At 38.4% G+C, this 23241-nt stretch overlaps 1 protein-coding gene across 1 annotated transcript; it reads right to left on the bottom strand.

The window, feature by feature from the left end:
• Positions 1 to 1943: 1943 nt before the first annotated feature.
• On the bottom strand, positions 1944 to 22854 carry LOC127649430 (activin receptor type-2B-like). Its single transcript, XM_052134508.1, has 11 exons — positions 22412 to 22854; positions 17474 to 17681; positions 17109 to 17218; positions 12999 to 13150; positions 11014 to 11157; positions 10739 to 10882; positions 8660 to 8805; positions 8240 to 8354; positions 7918 to 8056; positions 5568 to 5698; positions 1944 to 5272 (listed from the first exon to the last, which is right to left on the bottom strand). The coding sequence occupies exons 1-11, from the start codon at positions 22461 to 22463 to the stop codon at positions 5069 to 5071; spliced, it is 1545 nt and encodes a 514-aa protein (XP_051990468.1). The 5' UTR covers positions 22464 to 22854; the 3' UTR covers positions 1944 to 5068.
• Between the last annotated feature and the right edge of the window lie 387 nt (positions 22855 to 23241).

Here is a 23241-nt window from a genome sequence, read left to right as displayed (position 1 = left end):
AGACCTTAAAATATTCAATATACAGTATACCATGTGACTATTTTATAATGAATAAATGCATTGTATTAAAGTGTTTCATTTTTTATTTCATGTACTTGCAATGAAAGTGCGAGGTAATGAATACTGAAAAAAATGTTGGCCCACGCAAAGTTTTCATCTGGATAATCTGGCACCTGCAAGAAAGTAGTTGAAGAGCTCTGGCCTATATGTTCTGTATGAGTGTGTTTGTAATTTATACTTTTTTGTTGTTGTTGTTTTGAAAGTGTGACATTTAGAGAGACAGAAACATGAAATGGTGGCTATTCCCTTTAAAGAAAATAGCCAATAGCATTTAATGTATAACACTGGCTGCTTGCCATTTCTAGTTAAACGTATGCGGTATCATTAGGAGTTCTAGAGAGCATTTTATTGGAGTGCAACATCATCCATTTTTTTTAGCTGCTTTTCCAGAAGAGAAAGACTGAAAAATGTATAATTCTCTCATCACTTACTCACCCTTATGTCATGACTTTCTTCTGCGTAACACAAATTGATAATTAAATGGAAATTATCATGTATGTTTGTCCATATAATGCAAGAGAATAGTGGCCACATTTTCAAGCTCCAAAAGGGACGTTAAGGCAGCATAAATGTAATCCATAAAACTCCAGTGGTTTAATCCATGTCTTCTGAAGTGATACAATCGGTTTTGGGTGCAAACAGACCAAAATATAACTACTTTTTCACTATAAATCTTGACATCAGTGGTCCTTGGCAATCATGATTTCCAACTCGATTACACTTCCTAGCGCCATCAAGCATTAGGAAGTGTAATCGAGATTGAAATCATGATAGTGCCTGTATACTGCAATGGTAAGATGAACATTGAAAAAGGAGTTACACTTTGGTCTGTTCTCCCCCAAAACTGACTGGATTGCTTAAGAAGACATGGATTAAACAAATGGAGTCTTATGGACTACATTTATGCTGCCTTTGTATGCTTTTTGGAGCTTACTTTTTGTTGTTGTTGTCAACATTCACTTGCATTGTATGGACAAACAGGCATCATATGCCTATTCAAATATATTTGATTGTGTTCTGAAGAAAGAAAGTCGAGATCGAGACGTCATAATGGCGAATAAATTATGAGACACTAATCCTTTCAATGCATAGCAAAAATGTTGTCATTTTCGGGGAGTACACTAGCATATAGATGTCGTCACAGGTAATAAACATGGTCTACTCCCATTTTGATTTAATGGGTTAGTAATTAAGTTCACACAGTTGTTTTTGATCAACTAAAACACCTGTATCCAAAGAGATCGCAATAACAGCCATTAACACGTCACAATTTGGAAGCAGGTTGTTTTGTGACACTGGTTATCTCTGGAAGTTTTTGTCATGTGAACTTCCTGATGTGTTACCATCATTACAGGGGAGAATCTGGATATCCGTGGATATTAAACAGTTGCGGGCAGTCCTTATGAACTTTCATTTAACCTTGCAATCAACTTCTGTTACTTCCTGTCCCTGAATATTGGCATATACTGCCCCCTTGTGTTCTGTAGATTCACAACAACTAAATAGCATAAGATAAAATGGTATTCAAATATTTGAAAATCCAGTTAAAGTGTGATGTAACAGGCAAAGAATGCACACTTTCCCATAAGAGGTTCAATACATTCTATAGCCTAGATTATGAGAGACAAAAACAAGCTACAGAGAGAGAATGATGATATTCTCTTAATCACAATGTTTTTATGCATTAAAGCAGGCAGGGGCGTTGCAACCATTAGAGGGGGACATTTCCCTCCTACTTTTATACATTTCCTTAGAATAGCACCTATTTACCATCATCTGCCTTTCAGAAATTATTAAGAACTACTGGATGTATTAAATATGAATTGCATGGATAATAATTAAGAACATTTGGACTTTATAAAGGACACAAACATTTTAAGTGATAAACATGGGTAATGTTTAATTCAACAAAATACTGAACATGACAGCAGAATTTGAATTGATCTCTACAAGGGCAACACAACATTCACCTCCAACATTTCCTTAAAAATCAAGCACACGTCTGGATCTTCAAGATGGCTAAGGACCATTGGAAATCTACTTCGGTAGTCCTGATATCACCACTTCTGGGTTTATGCAAAACGTACAGAAATATAGTACGTTTTAAGGGTAAAAGATGCTTTCAACTACATCAGTCAGCAGACTGTGTGAACTTTAATACATTATAAGACGAGTCATTCATCACACATTAAACACCTGATAGAATACAAAGTTTGGCTTAAAATAAATTTGCACAACTTGCACTACAATTAGATTTCAAATCCCTGATTTGATAATAGAAAAATTCTTAACTTCAACTTAAAACATTTCCTATGGTGGAGGCAAGGAAAGATACAGATTCCACACAAACATACAACTGAGGAAGGTTTACATGTCTTCAGAGAAATGAAATATTCGTCATTTACTTTGAGTTAAAGGGATAATTCACCAAAACATTACAATTGTCATTCTCTTCCCTCATCTCAAGTAATTTCAATCCCCCATGACTTGCTTTCCTCCATGGCAGAATGTTAGCCTCAGTCATCAATCAGTTTTATTGCATCTTTTTTTCTCTCCATACAAGGAAAGTGAATAGTGACTGAAGCAACATTCTGCATAATAACTCCTGTGTTCCACAGAGGAATGATAAGTCATATGGGTTTTGAACAACGTGAGGGTAAGAGATGACAGAAATGTAATTTTTGGGTGATCCCCTTTAATACAAAGTCATTTTAACTGTGAATGTTTATTTTAAAGCAAAAACTTCATATATATGCACAGAGCACTTGGCAATAAAATTTAGCACCTTCTGTTAAAAACAAACAATTAAGATAAGAAAATCTCTTTAACCACAAAAAAGCAGCTGTATAATAAATTATATTGCTACCACAAAACAGAATAAAAGACCATAAAAAAAAAAAAAAAAACCTCACAATATCTGAGGTATATCTAATCACTGAGCTTATAAAGGTTAGGATTCAGTGATTTTATTAATGTTGATTAACTGTGAATAATACCCAAAAGCTGCCTGTTTCAGAACAATGCAAAGTACACAATACTGTGATTCCAAGAGATGATAGAACAATTTCACAGAGCAACATACATTCAGTCTTTTGCAATGGCGAAATTATTGCGTTAAGACAGGCATGGTCTGAGATTTTATCCACCGTTAAGATTGCTAGTATACGAACCTCATGTGAACTTGTCAAGAAATAATCAGGGTCATATATATATATATATATATATATATATATATATGCAATGTGATGCTATTTTCATGACAATTAAGCAAAATTACTGTAATGCAAAAACAAACAAAAAATATATATATTTTAATTGTTATTGTAAGGATACATCTTGTTGTAGTGAATTGAATGAAAACTATTATATAAAGAAACTAAATGTTTTGTTTTTTTTCACATTACAACAATGAGAATTTATCAGGAGAACATGCTTAAATGTCATGCAAATAAATGTCACAATGCATATTCAGCACTTAAAATAGGCTTCACTTTAAGCATTTTTTTGGGGGGGATTTTGGGGTGAAATATTATTCAGACATTTGTTCATGAGATTTATCCAACTGTTGATGGCTATTGCTGTAAAGAGTGAGTGGTCGCACAATCACACACACACACACACACACACACACACACACACACACACACACACACACACACACACACACACACACACACACACTTACCTGAGTACTGTAGTGGATAAACAATCACACACACTTTCCTGATAGATTTACTTATACATTTGCTGTGATCAAAATAAGAGCTAGTCAGAGTCGAGACGTGAATCAAACCTTCACCTGTATGCAGTGATGGTGCACAGAACTTGCTTCTTAAAGCTGCAGAGCTAATAATTTATTTCAACTGCAGCTTTTGTCAACATTACACTAAAACACACCAGCAATCAAAAACATAAGCTCAGATGCTCTCTGTGGAAGGTCACTAAACATCGCCACCAGTGACGACCCTCAAGTCTCTGCTGATGGCACTTTGTGTGACTTAAGATACTTTAAGATAATAGTATGTTAACAAGAGGTGAATGCTACATTAAAATCAATTCTGACAACTCCAAAAAGGCAACAATATGCCAAATCCAATGATAACAGTCCTGCTGCCTTCAGCTTTCAGTGTACCAGACATCTGCCATCACAAACAGAAACATGAATTACTCCCCACAAAACACTTTAGATATTTGAAAGGAAGGGTATGCTAAAACAGCCATAAAACTAAGCTAAAAAAAAATCACTGAGTAAAAAGAGGAACTTTTGTGCTCTCTGAAGGTTGGTTTCATGTAACAGTCATCATATTTCCCATTGTTCTGCAATGACATACATTCTTGATCAAATCCAAGCTGACAAGTAGTATCGGGATAGTGTTGTGGTAGGGTTGGGATAAGATTAGGGTAGAGTCATGGTAAGAATAGGGTAGGGTCAGGGTTTTAATCATGGTAGGGCAAGAATAGTGTCAGGTACAATCATGGAAGGACTGGGATAGGGTCAGGTAGTCTTGGAATTGGGTCAGGTAGTAATTGTAGGTTTAGTATATATTAAGGTCCAGTTGGGATAGGATCCAGTAGTCATATTATGGTTGGGACAGGGGCAGGCTGGTCAATATAGGGTGAGGACAAGGTCATGGTAAAGTCAGGCAATATTTTGGATTGAGGTATTCATGGAGTGGATACAAAACAACATAAAATGACAAAGTGATGAGGTAATGTGCTCATCTCCCAGCAGTCTGCAGCGATACCCTGGATGCCCTCTGAGAGATCAGTCTTCTCAATTTTGAGGTTTTGTGCCTTCCTCTCGGAAGAATACAGTAGATGAAATGTGCTGGTTAAACCGATCCAACAACATTGACAGACACAAAAATTAAATACATGAAGATCAGAAGATCAAATTAGCAGCAAAGTTCACATTACTGGAGAGTTCTGGTATGTCCGCACTGCAGCAATGAACTTCCATCATCCTTTTGCAGTACCTGAAGTTTGCTCCTGGTTCAGAGATTAGTATTCAGGTACTGGACTCTTTGGGTGGTAGGTCCGTATCACTGTCAGATGTTACCATAGAGACCAAGCACTCTGAGGTAGAAGTGATGACAGTGTTGGTTGCCTTGGCGATGGCTGAGATGCGTTCTTCCACGCAGCCTGCTGACAGTCGAGCCTCTGCGTCGTGGTCCCAGCACTCCTCAATGGTCTCACACAACTGACCCAAACCCTGACGATACCAGGGAGGGATAGAGATTAAAAGAGAACAAAATAATGTCTCAGATTATATAAACATCTTTACAATTGATATTCACCCCAAACTGCATTCCTGCATTTATTCTCGAGTATATTCACATCAAGACAAAAATATTGTTTTTATATTTCACAATTTTTGCCACTTTTGTAGACAGGGACAGTCAAAGAATGGGATCGGAAATGTCACAAGACTGATTCGAACTTGATTCAACCATGTGAAGCAGGTTCTCAACCATTAAGCCACAAATGTTGCAAAGCGACTCTCTCACCAGATGTTTGATCCAACAGTCTTTAAAGATGGGCCTCATCTTCTTGTGGACCACCACATCCTGTAGATCTTCCAGTGATGGATGCTGACCCACCTCTTCCTCAAACGGCAACTGGTATTCACCCACAGGACCTGAGTGAGACACAGCAACAGCGTTAGTTCAAGTTAGTATAATAAACAAAAGAGCAGGAAGGTTCTACTACACCATTACAAGAACAATGAAAACAATGCAGGTCTTGGACAAGGAAGTTCAAGATTGAGTTAAAAAGCATGATAAGTATTAGGTCTGGAAAGCAATCTAAAACAAACTGCACTTGAGAATGTTTGTTTTTAAAAAGTAGCATGTTGCATTGTTGATGTCTAATTGGGGATGCCGTGATTATACTGTTTTATGATTAACTGCAAATAAAAATGTCATGGTTAATTTAACTGTAAGAATTTAGAATCCACAGTTAAAAACTGTGAAATGTTTTATTTACACATGGCAAAAATGTTATATACGTAAAATGTATAAATATATAATATAGCAAACTCAGCGCTCATGCTGATCTGACGGTGGGGTGTGTCCCTCGCACAAGGAACACTTATGGAACGACATCTTTAAAAAGACACTAACATGCAAGCGGCTCTTTTAGATGCGTGTACACACACACACACCATTAAAAATACCTGCCTAATACGGTGTAGGTCACCCTCATGCCATCACCAACCCGCATCTCAGTATAGCATTCTGAGATGCTATTCTTCTCATCACAATTGTACAGAGCGGTTATCTGAGTTACTATAGACTTTGTCAGTTTGAACCAGTCTGGTCATTCTCTGTTGACTTCTATCATCAAGTAATTTCTGTCCACAGAACTGGATGTTTTTGGCACCATTCTGAGTAAATTCTAGAGACTGTTGCATGTGAAATTTCCAGGAGATCAGCAGTTCCAGAAATACTTAAAACCAGCCCATCTGGCACCAACAATCATCCATGCGATTATGTAATCAGCTAATCTTGTGGCAGCAGTGCAGTGCATAAAATCATGCAGATATGGGTCAGGAGCTTCAGTTAATGTTCCCATCCACCATCAGAATGGATAAAAAAAAATCTCAGTGATTTGGACCGTGGTTAAATGGTTAACCACAATTTTTTTCTCAGATGATAATATAACCATCAGAACCACAGCATCCCCACTTCTAACTACAGTTAGGGAAAGTAATGCAGTAGTTGAGTTACTCTTTCTCAATGCGCGTTGGTCATGGAGAAGTTTTTTTGTTACGGAACTGACCCTTTGCTAAGCTCCTCCCCATTGGTTACAGTCACTCACTCTGACAAGCTCTGCAGAACTCCCAATAGGAATGAATGGGAGATTATCATAAGCGGAATAATATTATCATAAGCGGAATGGATAATATTATTACGTGGGCTGGAATGAAGAGTGACATTGTAAAGCATATTTGTGTGACATTTTTTGTAAAAGAAATTGTTAAATTACGTAATTTGATTGAAAAATGCAAACTGTGAATCAGAATTGAGGCAAATGATTATCGCAGTCACTTGAAAAGAGAAAAGTGTCATTTGATGGCAATTACAAACCACATAACATTAGTGTAAGTAAAAAATAAAAAAAACCTGCTTATAACGTCTCATCACACACTCATTTTTGACTCTATTTACTATCACATTTACTAAGACTTGAATCAATACCTAAATTAATTCATGTTAAGTAATCTAATTTACCTTGGAGCAAATGTAGGTGTCCTCGCTGATGTTATACATGTTGAAATGGGAATGAAGTATGACACCCTTTAATCCATAGCATCCTCTTTTCAATATTTTGTGCACTTTATTTTTTAAAGAAAGAAAAAAACACTGCGTGCATCCTCACTAGGTATCCCGTGTCACTTACAAGTGACACAGCAACACATTTTTTTTGGATCATTTCAATAAAATCCTGCTTAAAACTAATCAAACACACTCCCGTGGGCTCTCATTGAAAAAAGGCAAACACTTGTCAGAGAAATTGCAGCAGGGCAATAGTTGCTAAGACAGGATTGGTCAGGAAGGATGTTAAGGCGGGGCTTAGCGAAGGGTCAATTGTCCTGTGACAGTGCATCAATCGTTTGCAGTGTGTACATGGTATCACACACAATGCGCAGCCTTACTTGACTGAATTATGGGGATTAAAACGTTTTTTCCAAATGTATTTATCAATAAATAATACATTACTCGGTATTATGATGTAAATTCAAAAAGCAATGAGTTACTGTAATCGTTACTTAAAAATAAAAATATTTAAGGGTGTGCACACACAATCAGAGGTCTTTTGGGGTTGGCTAAGTCAGGTATGCTTGTGTAGACTCACCATCAGAGGCGGTGCAGCGAGACATCAGCTCCCATAGCACCAGTCCTAAAGCATACATGTCAATACGCAGGAAGGAGTCCCTCTGGAAATTAATGGCTCCCTCTAGAACCTCTGGCGCCATGTAACGCCGAGTTCCAACCTGTGGTAGGACGGACACAGAAAACACAAACACAGTGATGAGTTAGAAACAAATTAATTGTCATCCCAATTGAGCAAAACATTTTGATAACAGGACAGTACCCAAGGTATTCCATAGATAATGTTTGAGCCCAAGAGTTGGCTTAATCGGTATGAACTTTATGAAATTTAATGGTTCACTTACCTGACCATGAGTATCTCCAGGCGGTTTGCCTGGCTCGAATCGGACAGCCAGCCCAAAATCCGCAATCACGGCAGTCAAATCCATCTTGAGCAAAACGTTCTTACTCTTAAAATCTCTGCAAAGCATAGATCTCACAATCAACCAATGGGTACAGCCAAACTGTTCAGAGGTTGTGCACATGTCTAAATAAACTACTAAATGGCAGTAACCATTGATAAAAGGAACATCTGGGTATTTTACTCTTTGTTAACAATGCAGATATAATGAATATAAATATAAACCCTTAGTGACAATACACTTACAATTATTAAGGGTTTTCATAATTTAAGAGGTTTCTTGCAACTGGACTCATGCTCCTCTTTAATCTACTGTATAATTATCTTGTAATAGTAGTAATCAGAATTGCTTTGGCTTGTGCACCTGTGAGCAATGGCAGGTTTCGGTCCCTCAGCTCTGTAAGGAAGATCTTCATGAAGATACGCCAGACCATGGGACATACTTGCAGCAATATGGCACAACTGAGGCCAACTCAATGGGTTCCCCTTCAAGTAATCTGTTAAAGAACCCTGCAATGCATACATTTTGGGTTTAAATAAAATCCTGATCATAAAAACAGTTATTATCTCAAACAATGCAGATAAATCACATAACTTTGTGGGGACTTCTCTTCACATTCCTCATTCTTTGTAACAAGGCTCTCACACTTTTTGACCAAAAATGTCCATGACTTTACCAACAGTTTATGAATACTGATTAAGGCTTTTTTTTTTTTTTTTATCATTTTATAGAGACTGCACTCAAAGAGCAAATTCTAGCCAATTAAATATACAGGTGCTGGTCATATAATTAGAATATCATCAAAAAGTTGATTTATTTCAGTAATTCCATTCAAAAAGTGAAACTTGGATAATGTATACATTCAATCCACACAGAATGATATATTTCAAGTGTTCATTCCTTTTAATTTTGATGATTATAACTGACAACTAATGAAAACCCCCAAAATCAGTATCTCAGAAAATTAGAATACTGTGAAAAGGTTCAACATTGAAGACACCGGGTGCCACACTCTAATCAGCTAATTAACTCAAAACACCTGCAAAAGCCTTTAAATGATCTCTCAGTCTAGTTCTGTTGGCTACACAATCATGAAACTGCTGACTTGACAGCGGTCCAAAAGACGACCATTGACACCTTGCACAAGGAGGGCAAGACACAAAAGGTCATTGCTAAAGAGGCTGGCATTCACAGAGCTCTGTGTCCAAGCACATTAATAGAGAGGTGAAGGGATGGAAAAGATGTGGTAGAAAAAAAGTGTACAAGCAATAGGGATAACCGCACCCTGGAGAGGATTGTGAAACAAAATCCATTAAAAAATGTGGGGGAGATTCACAAAGAGTGGACTGCAGCTGGAGTCAGTGCTTCAAGAACCACCAAGCACAGACGTATGCAAGACATGGGTTTCAGCTGTAGCATTCCTTGTGTCAAGCCACTCTTGAACAAGACACAGCGTCAGAAGCGTCTCGCCTGGGCTAAAGACAAAAAGGACTGGACTGCTGCTGAGTGGTCCAAAGTTATGTTCTCTGATGAAAGTAAATTTTGCATTCCCAAGGTCCCAGAGTCTGGAGGAAGTGAGGAGAGGAACAGAATTCACGTTGCTTGAAGTCCAGTGTAAAGTTTCCAAAGTCAGTGATGGTTTGGGGTGCCATGTCATCTGCTGGTGTTGGTCCACTGTGTTTACTGAGGTCCAAGGTCAATGCAGCCGTCTACCAGGAAGTTTTAGAGCACTTCATGCTTCCTGCTGCTGACCAACTTTATGGAGATGCAGATTTCATTTTCCAACAGGACTTGGCACCTGCACAAGGTGCCAAAGCTACCATTACCTGGTTTAAGGACCATGGTATCCCTGTTCTTAATTGGCCAGCAAACTCGCCTGACCTTAACCCTATAGAAAATCTATGGGGTATTGTGAAGAGGAAGATGCGATACGCCAGACCCAACAATGCAGAAGAGCTGAAGGCCACTATCAGAGCAACCTGGGCTCTCATAACACCTGAGCAGTGCCACAGACTGATCGACTCCATGCCACGCCGCATTGCTGCAGTAATTCAGGCAAAAGGAGCAACAACTAAGTATTGAGTGCTGTACATGCTCATACTTTTCAGTTGGCCAACATTTCTAAAAATCCTTTTTTAGATACTGAATTTGGGATTTTCATTAGTTGCCAGTTTTAATCATCACAATTAAATGAAATAAACATTTGAAATATATCAGTCTGTGTGTAATGAATGAATATAATATCCAAGTTTCACTTTTTGAATGGAATTACTGAAATAAATCAACTTTTTGATCTAATTATATGACCAGCACCTGTATTAGGGGTGAGCAAAAGTAGAACTGTGAAACACCTCAAAATGTTTTGCTATTCTTCTTGGGACATTTATAGAAATATTGCCCACAGGGTTCACAAAACATGAACACACACAAACACACACTGACCCTTTCATGGAATTCTGTGACCAGCCACAACTCCATCTGTAGGTTGGTGCCTCGTTTTTCTGCTGAGATGTAGAGTAGAATATTCTCATGTCTAAAACCCTCGGTGAGGAAAATGTCTCTCTCATTCTGCCATGACTGCTTGTCCTATTAAAACACAATTTCAGAATGAATAACAATACAAACTAATGCAGTCATATGATTTTATTTATTTATTTATATAATGAAAAACTCAAGCTTGAAAACAAGTCTTAATGGTGTGAGAGTGAAACATTTACCTGAATTGGAAATATTTTCACAGCCACATATTCACTTTGTAACTGGGCCTTCCACACACAGCCAAAGCGCCCCCTTGCTTTCAGCTCCAGCAGCTGCAGTGGTTTCAGTCCAACCAGAGGAGATGGTGGAGGAAGACCAGCATCCTAATCAAAAGAAATGTATGTTTGTCACAAAATGTAATGAAACACCAGCATTAAAACATTATAAGCATTATGAGTGTGCTTTTGTAATGCTGAAAATCTGTTTTATTTAATTAAAAGTCTTTTTTGGTTGTATAAATTGGTTCCCGTTTTATTTTTCCTCTTTCTCTCCTCTCTCTCTTTTGGGCTCTCTTGCTCTCACTTTCCCTCTCCTTCCCATTGTCCTACTCAGATTCCAAAGATGCAGGGAAGACCGGCTGGCGGGAGGATGGCTGAAGGATCAACATCTCCCCTCAAGGAAGGGAGGGGGGAGTAAGTTGGGGATATGTGACGAGGAGGAGGGTGTGGCCAGGTCATAACAATGGACACCCGGCGCTGAATCAGCCCAATCAACCGGGAGAGGGGGAGGAGCCGGCACGCCAGTTCGAGAGAGAGCCGCACGCAGCAGTGTTCATGTGTGTGAAATTTTGTGTTATGCAGCAGTTTAATGCTAGCAGTATTATGTTGTGTTTTGTTTCATTAAAAGGTTTTTGGTTGTATAACCCGGTTCCTGCTTCCTCCTTTCCCGACGAACAAGAGGTTTGTCTGCCACAGACATATGTGGAGCTTTTACGCTGCACGGTACAACTCAACTCTGCTCACTTTTTGGGGGTTTTCCACTGTGGATAGTACCTGGTTACTTTTTTAGTACCACCTCGGTCAAGGTTCGAAGCGATCTGAGTCGATACTAAATGTGACGTCAAAACCCTGCAGACCACTGATTGTCAGAGATAATCGTCACTACAAGCGTCACTGGATTTGCGACGCGGGACATCAATCCGCTAGTTTTAAAGTTAGCTACACCGATAGCAGTATCATTTGTTCACGCGACTTTCGAATTGTAAAAAGAAATGGCTGTGTGCAAAACCACGTTGTGGTCAATAAACGAGGTGCAGACGTTCCTCTCTTTAGCGACGAATGAAACGATGTGAAACAAAAAGTCTTTCAGGAAGTGTATCTGCTGTTGGCTGCACACGGCTACCACCGGACCTACCAACAGAGCAGGGAAAAGTAAAAAATAAACTTGTGACTACAGAACCATCAAGGAAAAGTGGAAGTGATTCGACCAAATGGACGCTATCTAGACTGGCGAGCAATGTGAGGGAGAGTGCCCTGGACTCGATGGAGGATGGTATGTTACTCTGCTTGAAAGCTTCACTTTATTTAGTTGACCAGCTACTGGAAAGCTTGCTTCTACAACCAGGCCAATTTAACTGTTACACTTGTGTAAAATCATCATGCAACAACTGCTTTATGCAGCACAATGAGCTAGTAGCTAACAGCTAGCGGTCGTGTTATCGTTTATCGTTTTGTGTCGCATTTAAGATGATGTCACGGCAGTAGAGGTGGCGCAACTATGACGATCAGCCACGTTGAGGAGGCACTAAACAGTAGTGGAAAAGGAAACTCAGAAATCTAAAGCGAGTAGAGTCGAAACGTAACGTGCTGTGGAAAAGTGCCAATATAGTGCTTGCACAGAATACATTATTTGAGACTTTTAAAGTCCAAATGAACAATATATAGTACATCATTAATTTGCAATAATCACTAAACATCTGTAAGAAATTACAAGCATAACTAAAAAAACAGCACTCAAGTTAAACTTTTTTAACTGTAGTCTAGTGGTTACCAGACATTCTTAGATATACAGTATACACGGTTATGTCATATGGACACTTGAAAGTTCAAATCCTGACCCCACTCAGCCAATTATATCTTGTCATATGTCTACTATCCTCTCATTAAAAAGTGTCAAAAATACAAACAAAAAAACATATTAAGAACATAGAGCTTAGTCATCAAACCTGGCCGATGTCCACATGTCTGTAGGGTGGTTTTCGCTGGTGGTACGTCCAGCAGGCGAGCACCAGGACGAGTGAAAGAATGGCTAATGGCAGAAGAGAATAAACCAGCACGCCCAAAAGAGACGGCCCCGGTTCTGGGGGCTGGATCTTTACTACAAGTAAACATAACACAAACATGGGCTCAACAACATGTAAAAAAAAAAAAAAAAAAAAAAAAAAGGGAAAAACCATATTATGACATTCGGTCCTATTAACGGTTCCTGAACATGAAATTTTCCACCTATGCGACAGAACTCTGCAGCACTATTTAGCAGCAGCACAAAACACACAACATGACCAATGTAGTCTGATTCAAACGCATGAATCGCTGATTTTTGTAGTCAATTACGGAAAATTTTATACGTTATGCTATTTGCACATTGCAGTCATTCCTGAATTCCAAGTAGCCAATATGTGCACATATGTAATGAGTTCTTTCAAGTTCCTTTTGGTGCAATAAACAAACAATCTTAAGTAGTTTCTTTTTTTTCTTGCTTAAAACACATAAGGGGAAGTATTTAAAGGTGCACTCAGTCATTTTTGCCTCATGAATAAAGTTTAACACCTAAAGACCAGTGGCGGCTGCTGGTCTTTCAAAGAGGGGAAGCTCATTTTCGGCCTACATTATAAACTTATTTAAAAGTAAATTCTGCCCTACGTTCCTTTTCGAGAAAATGCACTGTGACTCTGTCGTACCAACTAGGCGTCTTTTCCAGTGACTTGACCAGTGTCTTCTCAATGGCCAGCAGAGCTAGGCTGCTTAAACGACCTTGGCCCATTGTGTTACTTGGCCCTTGTTGGATGATTCACTACTCTCATCATGTCCCCTAAATGACAGCTCCTGTCGGCCAAGCAAGGATGTTACATCAATAAGGCGGTTTAGGAAGGCCCTGTTTTGTTTGACTGTTTCATTATGTTTAGTCACTTGAACGCGAGCACCTTCATTGATTGCATGCTCAACCCTGATCCTGCCCATGCAACTTAATCTTGCACATGCACTCACATGTTCATTGCTCTTTTCATGTCTTTTATATGCCCTGTCAAAGTTAGACAGATCTCCAAACCCCACTTTTGACCAAACAACACATCCGTGAGATGGTTTCATCAAGAGGCATGGCCAGCAGTACATTTTATTTGTCACAGCACTTCCAGTCAGCCAGCTAACTTTGTCATACCAGGAGAGCTGAAAAGACCTGTTATTTTTCCCTATTATTTGCACTAAATCAATCTTAGGTGTTGATCTGCCCTGCTGTTTAATTCTAATTTTTTCCTCGTAAGGAAGACTTTCAAATGGCTTCGCCAAAATCAGGTCGACAATATTAGCACCGTCTGCCATCGTGCACAGTTTCACCCGTACGACGCTAGCCTAGCCTACTGTATGAATGAATGAACGAACGAACGAACGCTCTAAAACAAAATATATTAAACTTCGTAAAACTGAAACAAGGAATGTGGTGTATAATTGTGTGAAATGTATTATGCAAATTGACTAGCAATTTCACCAAACAAATATAAAGAAATAGGTTGCAGCAGTTTGTCTTTCGACTACACTTGAGAAATCCGTGATGGGACTGAGCGCGAAATAGCTTCAGTGACTTCTTATAGTACAGATTCGCTGTCAATCAAAAGGAGATGCAGTCTTTCGACAGATCCTCCAATCATCACGCTGAAGCCCGGAGTCCGGGCCAGCCCACTCTCATTCACCCCCAGAGACGCTGAGCGTCCGTGGGCGGACATAATCGCAGCATTTATCCAATGACCGTCTATTTTTGGAGCACTGAAAAAAACTGTTCAGAGCAGCCCCATTGAAGTCAATGGACGCTCGGCTTCAACAGGGAAATGCACTGACGCTACGGGAATGTATGAGAAGTAAATCGAGTCAGCCGACCCGATATATGTAATGTAGCTGATTCTGAACGAACTCGTCTTCGAGATGAACGTGTTCTAACGCATTTTTAGTCAATAAATTGTTTACACAATAGTACATATTTGACCATTATTTTTTTTGACATTATAGGGGAAGCTGAGCTTCCCTTGCAGTCTTAAAGAAATCCCCACTGCTAAAGACATGAATTGTAATTTTGCAATATATGTAGGAAATCATGAGCAATCACATTATAATGAAGACTCCAGTCATATCAGTAACATTATAAAAGCTGTTTTATTCTACATGGAGAGGGTCCGCACATGGGGGGGGCGGCCATATTAGAATCACATGACCAGCCGAATAATACTGCTTAATCTCAGTATCCGTCCTGTTATTTCACACTTTTACTCACTGATCAACATAATCATGGCTGACTTTGAAAATTACATTTCTACAATGTCATCTGAAATGGAAAACTATTGATTTTACATGATGCTGCATCCAAGATGCTAGGTGCCAGTATAAGTCCAAGATGACAAAAAAGTTACTGAATGCACCTTTAAAGGATACTAAAAATAAATGCGCTGAATAAAATCAATTTCATTGTATATCGAATCTAATTGAATCGTTCTGAAATTGCCACAAAAAGAAAAAAGAAGCTTTTGATCCAAATCAAAAATCGATGAATTGTGAATTGAATCAACTGGCTTTCAACCTAAGGATTCACACCCCTATCTCCGGGAATATGGATTGCATCTATAAAAAAATTTTTTTTTAAATGTTTCTCCTTTGTCAGAATTGTTTCTACTGAATGGGTTTAAGCACACTGCTTCAAGTTATTCCTTACAACACCATTTTACCATGGTAAAATCAATGTAACGAGGCTTATCCTCTTGTGGCTTATTGCTTTATTTAAAGGCGCTGCAAGTGATTTTAGCCATCCTGGAACTTCTGAGACTAAGCAGTTAAATTAGACACCCCCCTTTTTAAAATCCACCCCCCAAAGATAACGTCAAGACCACCAACAAACAGTAGAGCAGCATTAGTGTGTCTTCTAACAGTTTACAATCACAACAGTAGTAAAATATCACCCTCCGCTGACAACTGTTATGAATCTGAATACAACATTGAACCTGAATGATCTGCTTTAACTACTACATTATGAGAAAGTAGTTTAATATGCAGTAGTTTAATTCGCTTCTTTGAATGGTGGTGGCGTAACGGGCTAAAGCACATAACAGTAAACAGAAGGTCACTGGTTCAATCCCCACAGCCACCACCATTGTGTCCTTGAGCAAGGCACTTAACTCCAGGTTGCTCCGGGGGGATTGTCCCTGTAATAAAAGGCACTGGATAAAAGTGTCTGCCAAATGCATAAATGTAAATGTTATTCAAACTCTGGTAAAGCACCTCCAGTGCTGTTCTAAATGTATATTATAAGTGAACCGAACTATTGAGGATCTACATCTGATATGTTGTTCTTGAGTAGCGCTCAAATATTGCGCACCGTGTGAAGGCTAAAAATAGGCACGCATGTGTGTAAACAGAGCAGCGCCATTCAATAACGCGCTGGAGCTGCGCGTGCATTTTATAGATTTACTTATAAAAACACCGCCTTTTGTGATTCGCAGAGCTATCGCGCATCTTCAAGTGGATTTGAATAAAATGCACGAGTCATATGAACTACTTTAATGGTGTTTCTATGTTTCTTTTGTCATATTTTGGGCTTGACAGTAACGAACATGACGAACAAACAGTATTGGATTTGGATCGGGCTCGTCGGACCGATACCCGATCCATTTAAAAACATCAATATCAGAGCCGATACTGATCCACGTATCAGAGCATCCCTACTTCTGATTGGCTGATCAAGCAAAGTGTTTGTTTACACAGTCTAGTGCGGTCACAGAGACCGATGAGATATCTCAGGACACTAATTTCAGTGTAATCTTTTGAGAAGAAACATTTACTGCATACCATTCCATTACTAATAAATTAATTAAAAAAAACAACATTTGATTGCTTACATCATTTTTTGTGCATGTTATCTTCTATAGAATGGCAATAATTATGACTTCTCGCATGCAAATATAAAACTACCACATTTCATATTACAGATAAACTTTAAAAAGTAAATACAATGAGAATACCAGCATGACAGGGGCCCCACAGCTGTGTAGTAACATATGGAGGGTGGGATTTACCTGCAGGAGTGATGGCCTCGGGCAGGTGTGTAAATCTCTCATTGCAATAGTTTCCTTCACAGCAACAGAAAAATACTTGTGGAGTCTCCTCTGTGGCCACACACTCCTGTCTGCACATTCACACACAGAAGAAGAAAACAGGCAAAAGTAGGAATCTACAATTATTGTTTATTTTTTTAAAGCACTGATTGATTTTAAGACTGCTATATAGTTAATTATAATAATAATTACTTGATGTTTGCAAAGAAAACTGCAAAGGGCATATGCAAAAGACAACTTTCCAATCCTCGCGGAGTCAATTCTAGCACTGCTGCACCACAGTAAAAGATGGTGTTTTGACATCTCAGCCTGAATCAGTTACCTACCTGTCGTAACAGTTGAAGTCATCGAGCCAGCAGCCTTTTTTCACCAGGCGGATTGTTCCAGTGGAGTTCATCCAGGATGCATAACAGTGCAGCCTCTTGTCTTTCTCCCCCTCACATCGCTCAAAACCACTCTGATTGGTCTTCTCCGTTCGCCAGTTATCATTGTAGTAGACACACTCTCTAGTTGCCACCTCCCCCTGACTGGGTTCTGACAGAGTGACATTAAAACATGAAAATATGCATTATATATATTTACATACAAATATATGCATTATAAATATTTAAATGAAAACATATGCATTATTTATGTTTTATTTCAAACATATATATATATAATGCATATTTCTCTGCATTATACAAGTACAGTCAGCAAGCCAGAATAAAAAACCCTGACCCCCGTGCAAAGTGTAGTGGTCTTATATCATCTTGAATGGATTTATATGTGACATAATGACTGGCCATACATTGTCCAGCTTATTAAAGATTATTTTTCATGATTATCAGCAAAATAATCAGCACATTGGAAATATTTTACAGTAGCTTTAAAAGGTATTAGCAGACACATTATTGCAACACTTAACGTACGAATATCATTGCATTAGATAAAAAAGTCACATACTCTAATATTTCATTGGACCACCTTTAGCTTTGATTATGGCATGCATTCATCATGACATTGTTTCCACAACCTTATGCAACTACACAACATTTATTTCCATCCAGAGCTGCATACATTTTTGGCCGAGATCTTGTATCGATGGCGGGAGAGTCAAACCACTCCGTAAAGTCTTCTCCAGCACATCCCAAAGAATTTCAATGGGGTTGAAGGTCAGGACTATGTGGTGGCCAATTCATGTGTGAAAATGATTCCTCATGCTCCCCGAACCATTCATTCACAATCTGAGCAGGATGAATCTTGGCAATGTCACCCTGGAATATGCCTGTGCCATCAGGGAAGAAAGTATCCATTGATGGGATAACCTGGTCCATTAGTACATTCAGGTAGTCAGCTGACTTTGCTTTATTGCTGCATAACATTGCTGAGCCTAGAACTGACCAATTGAAGCATTTGCAGATCATAACACTGCCTCCTGAGGCTTGTGCAGTGGGCAGTATGCATGATGGGTGCATCACTTCACATGCTTCCCTTCTTACCCTGACCCGCTCATCGCTTTGGTATAGGGTAAATCTGGACTCATCAGACCCATTGACCTTTTTCCATTGATCAACAGTCCAATCTTTATGTTTCCTAGCAAATTTAAGTCATTTTTTTCCCAAGTAGACTCACTAACAAGAGGCATTTTTGTGGCCATACAGCTGTTTAGTCCAAAATCTGAAAGTTCTCGTCACATCATGCATGTGGAAATGCTCATACTTTCACTATTAAGCATAGCTGCGAGTTTTACTGTCGATTTTTTACAAAGTGTATTAGTGATCTCTGATCACGATCATTCAAGATTTTTTTCCCGACCAAATTTCTTCCGTGAAGCTTACGGTTCACCACTATCCCTCCAGACTTTAATAATGCATTGGACAGTTCTTAACCCAATTCCAGTGATTTCAGCAATCTCCTTACGTTGTTTTCTTTGCTTGATGCAGGCCAATAATTTGCCCCTTTTGAAACACAGTAACATCTTTTCCACGAACACGGGATACGTCTTCCAACATGGTTGTTTAAGAAATAAGAAGCAACACACTGCATCTGTTAGGTTGAAAAGTATTGTTGCCGGCTGAGTCATATTAATCTCTGCAATAATCATCCAATCATAGGCTTGAGTATCGGCAACTTATTTTTTTTTGGCCAGGCACTGTATATTTCTTATATATTATTATTATTTATTAATTAATTATTTATTAATCATTATTTTTATTATAACTGTGAATATAAAATTTCACTATACCGTTATAATATTTTTCTGTCGCAATTTGTTCAATATCACTCATTTATGTAAATCAAGATTTATTTTGAGAGGAGGTGAAGATGTTAAAATGAGGAGCGCATTATCCAGCTGTTGTGAATCCCGCTGCACAGGAACACTTCATGCAGATGTGCGCCAAAATAAAAGCTTAAACACTTTGGTTTAAATGGACTGAATAGAAATGCCCCATGCAAGTTATGATTTTATTACAGAAATTGTTTATTGTTGTATAATAATGATAAATCAATATAACATTATAATACAATATTCAAGTTGACTGGGTTCCAAAAACTAATGCTGACAAATATTGGACCCTATCACAAAGTGGACAGGTACAATGTGAATATGAACAGTCTCTCTCTCTCTCTCTCTCTCTCTCTCTCTCTCTCTCTCTCTCTCTCTCTCTCTCTCTCTCTCTCTCATCTTGTGGCTGAAGTGAAAAAGGTCAAAGTTTGATTCTTTTTAAGAGGACTCAAGTGTAAACCCTCAAATATTGGCCTAAGTCTAAGGAACATGGGCATTATTACCAAGTTTTTGTCCACAGAAATCACTTCCCATTTTTATTTTTAATCATATCAGTTCAATATTTTTCAAAATAACCGCAATATGACTTTGTCCGAATCGTGCAACATTTGTCTATCAATCAAAAAAAGAATAGGATCTTTAAGCACTTTAAAAAACACTCAGCAAAAAAAAAACGTATGTTTAACTACCCATCAAACCGCAGTACAATAGCATACCAAACATTCAACCACAGACCACATGTTTCAGGGGAAGCATTGATTTAAGACCAGTGAATTGAGCTATGTGGTCTTTAGAAAACCACCAAAACAAATCCAGATGCTGGATCAGCTGTCTGGAGACAGGTCTCTGTGTTAAACGCTGTAATGCACTGCACATATTTGCACAAAGAATTGGGTCATGGATCACAAGATGTTGACATAGCGTAAGATGCACACAACACCATGGAGTTCAGGTCAGATTTAACATTAAACAAAACTGTTGATTATGACATAATAGAAACTAATGTTTTACAGGCTACACTACCAATGGAATTTTCGCTCATTGCACACTTTCAAAAAATAAACAACCCTGTCTCTTTAAATTCGACATATAGCTGCAGGCTGCCCATCCCCTGCAAATGTTATTACCTAAACCCCCAGGATCAAGAGAGAAGGTAAAAAGGAGGATAGATTTTTTTTTACCATCAGGGTGAATGTTATGAGTTTACATTTATGACATTGGCAATGGATTAATGCTTAAACATGGTGTGGATTTACTGATTTACAGGGACATATTTGATTCTATGGCTCCTTTGTCGCTGATACTAGGCGTCACATGATAGTGTATTAGATCAGCAACCATCTACCCAAAACCCATAGCACTCTGCTTTTCTCATTACTTCATCCCGCTAACACCCCTCTTAAAACACACACACACTGATCTAGAGGGTGTATCAAAGACCCTTTTCTTTTGAGGGGGTTTCCTCCTCGTAGGACCCGTAAGGGACTCCATTACAAATCAGCTTTCAGGATAAAAAGATACTGTTCCTCACTGTTTCCTAATCAGCAAAACACACGAAGAATAGTTGAACAAAGCCACCAGTTTTGTCTAATGGTCAAACAATCTGAATGAACTAACAGAGAATTTTAGTCAAAGTCAATTGTGGCATGAATAACTACATTTATATGGGGCACAAACAAACTGAGAAATATGTTTTGATATTTAATACGAGTTTAAAACGTAAGTCAGAAATTGATCAGCTATAAAAATAAAACAAAACAAAAACTATTGGATTCTGTGCTCCCTGCTGTCATATTCCTAAACTTTAATTAGATTTAGTTTTTATATGGCTTTATTTTTCCCCATTTGTTTTATCTGATATCATAAAAACATGATTGTCCTTTTTATTTAATAATAAATCTAATTTATAAAACTAAATTTAATAAATCACATTTTACTGTTTAATTTAGTCATTGATATGTTCACTAATCTATCAGTTTTTTTTACAATAAACATACAACCTGTGATTAAACACAATAAAAAGATTAGTCAATGACCACAAATAGCCAATGTAGGACAAAACAAATGGACAATATAGAAGGCAATTTCATAGCCAGTTATCCCCTAAAAAAATATATATAATTTGTTCTTTATTTTAATATAATTAAGATTTTGAGCAATCCAATGATCTAAATGTCTTATAAACCGACAATGACAAAAAACAAATGTTGCATGAAAAAAATTAAAGGGTCATTGTAACAGTTGCTGTAAACAAGCTGCTGTTTACTTCGTTCAGTGTCTTTAAACATGTTAAAAACGAGAAAGGAAACCCCAATCTACTTTTAAATAATCTTTCTTCAGCTAAATCAACCCTAAATTGACAAACAAATCACAATATCCGGGTGTTTTGGAAGGGTGAACAAATACGTGAACCCAAACACTGGAATGGCTACACTGGTTGTGTTTGAAAACCTAACGAGCTGCCTTCATAGACACGGTCATTTTAAGCATTATATGAGCGCTGGAACGTTCGAATTCGAACGTTCGGCGAATTATGAGGCATCACGTTCCGAAAGTTCGGCATTCAACACATTTTGGAACCATGAGTTCGAACGTTCGAATTTGGACAGCCTAAAACGCGGTCTAAAGGAACGTTCAGAACGGATACAATGCAAGCGAACGCAATGCGTTTTAAAAGTTGACATTCTTTTGAAAATTACAGAAAAAAGCGACGCTCCTGTGCGAGACGTCCAAACACGTCCGTCTAGTGTGTTTTTGCATTTGAAAACAATTGAAAAACAATGCTGGTGAACGTAAATACATTTTCGGTGTGAACGCCCCCCCAAGTAGGCAACTTGCTAGATTTTGCAACACGGCCACTGAAACATTGTACCACTCGCTGTGCTTGTTTGAATACAATGTCGCAAAGTGCTATTAAGCAACCAATACAACTAACTAGCCTATTATGATACTACCGTTTTGACTTGAGATTAACCAAATAATTTAAAACCCTTACCTGTGCACCAACTTCCCCAGATAAGTGCAAAAGTCAGCCAGGGAACAGACATATTCCTTCCTTTACGGATCCTGGCGATAGATATTGTCCTTTAGGCTTTGAAAGCATTTAAAAACGAAATGAAACGTTCGCGCAAACACATGAACGCAAAGGTGCCGCGGGGCCTGCGTGCAATTCCTCACTGCTACAATATTAACACAACCTCCCCTTTACAATAACAAGGATATATTCTTTAGAAACAAGATCCTCTGAATAAAAGTCCCTGATGCCTCGAACATCCAACATTTCATTCTGACCGGGCATACTTGGGCTGCATTGAGGAGCTCTTGAGAATGGTGAACGCTTGGAGAAGGAATAACCCCACTTGTGTTTTTCTCTCAGGAACAGCACGCTGCTGGGGCAGTTGGAGAGGGGCAGGAAGGGACTGACAAGCGAAAAGCTGTATAGCGTCCAAAATGGCTTCTGAGAGCCGAACAACAGCGGTGCCAGCGGGGAAACCCGGATGTTCATCAGGGCCACTGTGGACTGAATTAATGATGTAGCTACACTCAATCATGGGACTCTAAAGCAATAACATTGATCAAATTAAAATAAAAATTGTCCCAAAAAACAGATATTGTGTTCAACTTTCTCATCTTTGTCTTATTGTCTAAACTCATGTTTTTCACAGTACTGTATAGTACACCTCTACATCTTTAAATTGTTATTTTTATTTATTTATTAGATTAGCACGATGTGGCTGTTTTGTATGTTGTCATATTTTCATTCTATTGTAAAGGGACCTTGACTGTGAGAAAGTGCTTATTATATAAAGCATTATTATTATTATT

The sequence above is a fragment of the Xyrauchen texanus genome, chromosome 9 (assembly GCF_025860055.1).
Source record: "Xyrauchen texanus isolate HMW12.3.18 chromosome 9, RBS_HiC_50CHRs, whole genome shotgun sequence".
In the NCBI taxonomy this organism is placed as follows: domain Eukaryota; kingdom Metazoa; phylum Chordata; class Actinopteri; order Cypriniformes; family Catostomidae; genus Xyrauchen; species Xyrauchen texanus.
Note: the sequence above shows the minus strand (reverse complement) of the source record. Positions and strands in the feature narration are given on the sequence as shown.

Coding starts and splice junctions, on each gene's coding strand:
- LOC127649430 (XM_052134508.1), bottom strand. CDS start 22,463: ATGTCTGTTCCCTGGCTGACTTTTGCACTTATCTGGGGAAGTTGGTGC. Junction 13,151..17,108: donor CGAGGCCATCACTCCTGCAG/GTAAATCCCACC, acceptor GTTTACTTGTAG/TAAAGATCCAGCCCCCAGAA. Junction 8,355..8,659: donor AAACCTGCCATTGCTCACAG/GTGCACAAGCCA, acceptor TATGCTTTGCAG/AGATTTTAAGAGTAAGAACG.